This window comes from Miscanthus floridulus, chromosome 15, assembly GCF_019320115.1.
Source record: "Miscanthus floridulus cultivar M001 chromosome 15, ASM1932011v1, whole genome shotgun sequence".
NCBI classification, from domain to species: domain Eukaryota; kingdom Viridiplantae; phylum Streptophyta; class Magnoliopsida; order Poales; family Poaceae; genus Miscanthus; species Miscanthus floridulus.
This window is the reverse complement of record NC_089594.1, coordinates 82426796-82434158: the sequence shown is the minus strand read 5'-3', so window position 1 is coordinate 82434158 and position 7363 is coordinate 82426796. Positions and strand designations below refer to the sequence as shown.

Below are 7363 nucleotides of genomic sequence, written 5' to 3'. Positions count from 1 at the left end.
CATTCTCATTTTGAACGAAATCGGACAAACAACATCAGGAGATAAGAAATTGACAGTAGCGGGACTGCTAATAATGTAATACTTCAAATATTGCAACCGTCTTTATGACAACATGCTAGATTAGGCTGGTTGCAAGCTGCACATATTACTAGAGGCGGCACGGCCCTCTCGTGCTTCATGCCGCTTCGGGCCGTGCCATTGAGGCACGGTAAATCTTTTCTTCGGAGCTGCTAGCACCCCTAGGCGTCGATACTAGCGAATGCCTCAACCAGCCGTGGCAAGATATTGACCAGCGCAATCCTAAATCCAGCGGAGCATGGCCGCTCCCTACTACCCTCGGTGGGATTCCCCTCCTCGTCGAGGGTGCCGACGAGGCAACCATCCTGGTACGCCTCGCACGCCCGGATCACAAGCTGCCCACGGCGGTGGAAGTGCTCTCTGACAAAATCCTCGAATCCCGCTGGCGGCCGGCGCAAGAGGTGGAGCATGGTCTGGAGGCTTTGCAAGAACGTGCTCTCACTGTACGGGAGCTCGTTGCGTTGACCCATCGGTGTGCCGGCCCGAGCCCAGGCAGGCTCGTTGTAGTAGGGCTGGGCAGTGAGCACGAGGCCCTGGATGGAGACGACGACCTGGAGGATGGTGGATGCCTCCGGTGACCATAGCTCGGCTTCGTCTTGGCCACCAAAGGTATTGAGCAGGCTCAGGCACACCGTGCCGGAGGAGTAGAGGTTAGGGTTCACGTGGAGGCCGAAGGAGCGGTAGTATACCAGTGGCGGCTCGGCAGGGTATGACGGCGGTAGCTGGACATCGAAGAAGAAGAGCCCATCGTGATACGGTGTCCCGCTCGCTCCCACCATCACTGCTCGTAGAAGGTCCATGCGGTCCTCGAACACCCGCACGTAGATAGTATCTGCAGGAATGCATGTACGGGCAATTAAACCATTAGATAGATAGACATACATGCTCAAATATATAGTCGTTAATTTCTGAGTTTGATGATTGATGCCCAAGAATTCAAATCCGTGTATTACTTAATTCACTGCATAGGTACGAACCTGGCAAGTTGTTGCTCTCAAGAATTTTCCATTCTTTCTGCACCCTCTTCGTCCACATCCTTCGTACACTGGTGCCCTGCAACTCTCATCAGTTTGCAAAAAAACTAATTAGCAGTGAATACTGAATACTAATAACACAAAATAGGATGGATCACTGTCAAATTGAAACAATGCATGGAAGTGATCAGACTGGTAATATTACATTATTTGAACCCCGGCCCTAAATAAACTTATATAGATATAATTTATGAGTAGGAAATAGAGTGGTAAAAGTAACTAGTATACTATTTTTTGTAGGTAAAAGTTTCATTGGATTAAATTTATTTTTGGTGATGGATCGATCGAACCGCTTGTGGTAACACAACAGCATTTTATTAGCCGCTAATAGCGGGAAAAAATCCTGTAGCGCCAAATGTGCCATATCCTAGCGTCGGAGGCCCTGAAACGCTAAATCCCACTATAGCGGCAGATAAATCCCGCAATTTCGAACAGTGTCAGAGAAAAAGAAATTACGGACCTGGTCCATGTTGTTAATGTAATGGTGATCTGAAGGACATTGCTGCACAATCTCAAACTGTGGGAAGGGAAATGGCTTATCATCAGGGGTGCCATCTGCCTCAGACTTCTCCTCCCCGGTTGAGCCACCACTGTTACTACCACCACCTCCATTGATGCCTGCCTCGGCAGTCGATGTTACCTTCACGTCACGATGGCCACTGAGCACCTCTCCAATGATGCTCTCTGTGGCTGTAAGTTCTGATTTTACCAAATACCTCCAACCTTTTGAAAACACTTTACCAGCTAGTCCGATCACTGCCGTGATGATAACTCCAATCTGATTCATCCTCGTCATCGATCCACGACTATCATCTTCGCTATCACTCTCACTACCAGAACTGTCGTCAGTCTCGCTGCCAGAACCTTCATCACTGTCGCTGCTGGAATTGTCGTCGTCTTCACCGTTGTTGTTGTTGTTGTCCTGAAATCAACACAATTATCTCATATTGTTTCATGATAAATGTGTGGATCATGATAATTGCATCGGGAATATACAGAAATCGTTGGATCATGACACATACATCAGCGGCGACGTTCTCTCGTGCCTCATCAATGGCATTGTTCATATCTCCGTCTTCATCTACCCACTCACCTAATTCATGAAGGAGATCATCAATACTTCGCTCCTTGACGATGGCTATCTCACGGAACAGCACCTGAAATTGTTTTCCTCAAATGATGAGCTACAAGTTCAACTTGGAGAGTCAAGTCTATTTGTGCTCTTACTAACTTGTTTGAAAATCGTAGCACAAAATGTAATAATAGACAACATACACACCTTAATAACTCTGTAAACCAGAGAAATTGCCCCCTTAAAATAGCTGGAGTGGTTTTGGCTGGCGTTTGGGTGTTTTGCCCGGTTATTGAAAGTTATATAAGATGCTGTTTATGTATGTTGGTATTAATTGGAGTTCGGAGAGTATGGAGGGTTTCATTATTTAAGCGAGTAGTTAAGGAAGGGTAAAACGGACATGATTATATATCGAATATATAATAATGGCAGTCCTTATTTATATTCCTATTAAAGTGATGTAAATATTGCTGAGAAAAGGTGAAATCCAGAGCCATACGAAGTAATGTAGAATTTGATTTCTTCACAAGAGTATATGTTAAGATCCAGGTTAATTTTAGGCCTTCAATTTTTACAATAATCCTATCATGGTGATGTGTTTTTATTATAGCATATATATATAAGAGATTCTCCATGTATATATATGAACGTACCTTGGACGTGTTGCCGTCACCCCACTTGACATAGATATACTGTGCTTCGTCACACTCACACTCATAGTAGACGAGTTGCCCCACCCATGAAAGGTCACTTGTAGACGACGGCGAGTCTGTCGTCGGAAGCTGCCGGCGGCGGACGATATCTCCATAGTCGATGGTACGGGAGTCATCGTCGTAAGAGAAACCTCTGACATCGTACGCGCTCAAGGTCTCCTCCTCGTCGGACTCCAGCAGATCCCATGACACGCGCACGGTCTTGTCCTTGTAGTTGTAGCCTCTCACGACGCCGACACACTCATCCTCCCCATCCGACGGCTCCGTCGACGGTGTCCTCCTGACAACGTGCTGCCCCGGGATCAGGTCATTGTTGGTCTCTCCCTCCCAGACCAACAGCGACGTCGACGGCACGCCGCGCTGTCGCGTGCCGTCCTGCCACAGCACGTCCACCGTCGTGCGAGTGCTGGCCACGACCAACGGCCGCCGCCCCAAGTCGTCGTCTAATGAGCGTTGCCTTCGACTTGGTCGGCGCTGCCGCCAGTCCCTTCTCGTCAGTCCACAGGCAGCGGTTGCGGCAGCAGACGACTGCTGCTGCGGATCGTGATCGTCGGAGGCAGCGCCGCCGCGAAACAAGCACCGGTCGCCCACGCCCCAGTATTTGAAGTCAAATATGTTTCCAGGGCCTAGGCAGAGGAAGGTCAGGTCGCGAGGACTCTGCTGGTTCGGCGGCGGGGGCAGAGACTCGTCGATGGCGCCGGTGTCCAGCTGCGACGACGACGCGAGCCAGTAGACGAGCACGCAGGTCGTCTCCACCCTGCACACGGTGCCCTCGCCATGGCTGGGCTTCCAGTAGCCCTTGAGCCACCGGGACGCCCTGAGGATGCCCTGCGGGCCACCGACGTGCTGCCCCGGGTAGAAATCCTGGTCCTTAGAGCCGTCCTTGTTCACGGTCGACGCAATCGTCCACAGCTCGGCGGTGTGCCCCCACGCGACCCTGCACTTGGCGCCGTCGTCGAACCCCACATCGACGTCGAGGCACACCTCCACGACGCAGCCCAGCCACGCGCCCGACTCCGCCCCGTCGGCGGTTAACACGACGTAGTCTCCCACGCTGAACTCGCCACTGGCGCGTCGCACCTCCGCCGGCGACACGGCCCTTGCGACGACCGCCGGGGGCACGTTCTCGTCGTCGCCATCTGGTGATGGTAGGCGGGCCAGGTCGAGCTCGGTGGCGGCGCACATCACGGTTCCCAGCTGGCCGCCAATGTCTGTCGACGACGCCACGACCATGCTGGGCTGCATGAAGCTCCGGTCGGCGACACGTACGTCGCTTGCGTTCACGGTCGCCTTGCTGCCGTCGAGGCGCCGCACGACGAGCTTAGGCCACGGTCTGCCGTTCCCGAGCACGATGCCGTAGTGGTTGCCACCGGCGGCTGCTGGCGACGACGGGTCCAGGAGCGTGACAGAGTCTCCTCGGCAGATAAGCTGCCCAATTGCGTCCTCCATTGTTGGCAGGAGTCGTCTGTGCGTACGTGTTTGTTTGTTGGATCAGTCAATCCAATTTCTTGTGTATAGGTTTATTAATTGATAAATAGGGTTGTAATTTATAGTGGTTTACGTACGTGGTTATCTGGGAGAGTTGGAGTAGGTTTTGGAGGCCGTGTAAGAAGGTCCTCTGCAACACAAATACAAACCATAATGGAATTTTTTTTTAAAAAAATATTTGCTTGTAAATAATACTATGGAATCTTTTTGTTGGAATGTTGTATATCCTAGTCTCCAACACAGACCATTGCATCATTGTTTATTGTCATCATCTTATTTAATTGGAATCATCATCTTTGTTTAAGATGAATTACGTTATTATAAATTTCATTCAGTTGGTACAAGTAGAACTTAGCCCCAATAAGCAATGCTTTTAGGTGTCTTGTTATTTAGGATAAAATAAAAGTTTGATTTAGGATAAAATATAAAAATGTCCGTTGGCATTAGGGATGGTGGACGGCGTCCGAATGCACCAAAGAGCAGTGACATTGCCTTCTTCAATTTGCACACCAATCCAATGCCAAAAACCAACCGCAAAGGCGCAACCAGATAGGGTGAACTGTACTTTCAAAACTTGAGTGCCGCACAACTCACATAGGTCTGAGTCAATGCAGTGATAAGCATTCTAGGTTGATATAATACTAGATTATATTTCGTGCGTGCAGGACTTTTAAAAAAATAAAATCATTACTTGCATGAATTAAACCTACATGTTATTACACCGTTCTTAACAAAATTAGGAAAAGCAATGAAAGAATTCAATAAAAAAACTAATAGAATTAGATTAAATTATAAGATGATGTAAAGGCAAAACAAATAGATATTTCTAATATCATGAAAGTAGTAATTGCACTTAGTGAAGATGATGGATATCTTGTATTATGAAGTTGGAAGTTAGTTGGAAGACATCACTACAGGAAACAGAGACTTTGCCGAGTGCAAAATTCTTTGCCGAGTGTCAAAAATCGGGCACTCGGCAAAGAATTGCACTCGGCAAAGAGTTCTTTGCCGAGTGCCGGGCACTCGGCAAACACGGACACTCGGCAAAGGACTTCTGTGCCGAGTGCCAGACTCTCGGCAAAATCTCTACACTCGGCATAGGCTGCCCGCGAAACGGCGTTCGGTCACGGCCTTCTTTGCCGAGCGCCTGCTGTTAGGCACTCGGCAAAGATTTGATTTTTTTAAAAAAAAATTCTTTGCCAAGTGCCCCCAGATCTGGCACTCGGCAAAGATTTAATTTTTTTTAAATTCTTTGCCGAGCGTCCTGGTTTGTAAGCATCGTACGTGACAACGTGCACGAAATGTTCTGAAATTTTTATCATAGCCTCCACATATGATATCACGACATCTCAACAAGTTTCATGATTTTCGGACTTCGTTTGCTTTTTATAGATTTTAAAAACACTTCACATGCAATTTCGCGGACATGTTTCATGAACAAGATGTCCGAAATTTTGGGTCCGTTCCTGGATACGGCCTCTCACAACACTCACTAACATGACTATCAAATTTCGAATCATTAAACTCCATTATTCGTACCACGTGCAGTTCAAATTTCTAATTTCTGGAAAAATTCAAGTAAACGAAATAAAGTAACTAAATATATCAAGAAGCCACAAAAAATCCCCAAATTGTAACTAGGAGTTTCTGGTGCTTTAAAAGGGCTACACAAAAAAATTGGAGGCCAAAAACAAAAAAACAAAAAAAACTTTGCTGAGTGCCGGGGCATGGCACTCGGCAAAGGGTGTCTTTGCCGAGTGCCAGGAATAAGGCACTCGGCAAAGAGTGTTTTAAATTTTTTTTTAAAAAAAAATCCTCTTTGCCGAGTGCATCCACAGGAGCACTCGGCAAAGAAATTATAAAAAAAAATTAAATCTTTGCCGAGTGCCGTGACAGGGGCACTCGGCAAAGTTTTTTTAAAAAAAAATTATTTGCCGAGCGCTAGATCTGAGACGCTCGGCAAAGAATTTAAAAAAAATAAATCTTTGCCGAGTGCCAGATCTGGGGGCACTCGGCAAAGAAATTAAAAAAAACAAATCTTCGCCGAGTGCCTCCCTGATCCGACACTCGGCAAAGCCGCGGGCGCGAGGACTTAATCATTTTTGGCCGGCCGGGCAGTCAGAGCCAGCTAGCCCCGCGCCCACGCCTGCCCGCCCCCGCCTCCACGCCGCGCGCCGCGCCTCGCCCGCCCAGCCACCGACCGCCCACGCGCCCGCGCCGCCCGGCCGCCGTGCCCTCGCTGCCTACGCGCCCGCACGCCTGCGCCGCCCGGCCGCCGCGCTGCCCGCGTGCCCGCGCCCCCGCGCCGCCGTGCCCTTGCTGCCCGCGCGCTCGGCCGCCCGCGCGCTGTGCCCTCGGCCGGCCTTGCCCCCGGCCGGCCCATCCCCCGGCCGCGCCGCCCACTGCCCGCACGCCGTGCCGCCGGCCGCGCGTTGCCCCCGGCCGGCCCTTCCCCAGCCGCGCCACCCGCTGCCTGCACGCCCAGCCGCCCGCGCTGCCCGGGTGCCCTGCCGCCGGCCGCGCCGTGCCCCCGGCCACGCCGCCCTGACCCCGGCCGGCCCTGCGCCCCGGCCGCGCCCTTTTCCCGGCCGCGCCCTGCCCCCGGCCGCGCCCCGTGGACCACCCGCCCCGACGCCATCTGTGCCCGATCCCGACGCCGCCCGCCCCTACCCCGGCGCCCGTCAGGTATGCCTTCTCACTTATTATTGTCGAGGTAGTGGTAGTTGTAGTAGTATTAGTTGTACTAGTGGTAGTAGTAGTACAACTAGTGGTAGTATTAGTAGTAGAATTAGTGATAGTAGTAGTAGAAGTAGTGGTAGTAGTAGTAGTAGTACAACTAATGGTAGTAGTTGTAGCAATAGTGGTAGTAGTAGTGGAGCCAATGGTAGTAGTAGTAGCAATAGTGAAAGTAGTAGTACAAGTAGTGGTACTACTTGGATATATTCTTCTGCATGGATTGATATCCAAACTACATGGCT

General features: G+C 50.2%; 2 protein-coding genes across 2 annotated transcripts; both read right to left on the bottom strand.

The window, feature by feature from the left end:
* Positions 1-239: 239 nt before the first annotated feature.
* Positions 240-4346, bottom strand: LOC136507786 (probable ubiquitin-conjugating enzyme E2 23). Its single transcript, XM_066502401.1, has 6 exons — positions 3834-4346; positions 2838-3761; positions 2135-2269; positions 1569-2034; positions 1056-1139; positions 240-910 (listed from the first exon to the last, which is right to left on the bottom strand). The coding sequence occupies exons 1-6, from the start codon at positions 4344-4346 to the stop codon at positions 240-242; spliced, it is 2793 nt and encodes a 930-aa protein (XP_066358498.1).
* Positions 4347-6513: 2167 nt separating this feature from the next.
* Positions 6514-7023, bottom strand: LOC136507784 (uncharacterized). Its single transcript, XM_066502400.1, has one exon. It carries the CDS (start codon positions 7021-7023, stop codon positions 6514-6516), a length of 510 nt encoding a protein of 169 aa, XP_066358497.1.
* Between the last annotated feature and the right edge of the window lie 340 nt (positions 7024-7363).

What these genes read in the sequence shown, in the direction of transcription:
- LOC136507786 (XM_066502401.1), bottom strand. Translation starts at nt 4,346, where the DNA reads ATGGAGGACGCAATTGGGCAGCTTATCTGCCGAGGAGACTCTGTCACG. An exon ending in GTGACGGCAACACGTCCAAG is followed by an intron (nt 2,270 to 2,837) that starts GTACGTTCATAT and finishes AAACAATTTCAG; the next exon opens with GTGCTGTTCCGTGAGATAGC. An exon ending in TGAGAGCAACAACTTGCCAG is followed by an intron (nt 911 to 1,055) that starts GTTCGTACCTAT and finishes GCATTCCTGCAG; the next exon opens with ATACTATCTACGTGCGGGTG.
- LOC136507784 (XM_066502400.1), bottom strand. Translation starts at nt 7,023, where the DNA reads ATGGCGTCGGGGCGGGTGGTCCACGGGGCGCGGCCGGGGGCAGGGCGC.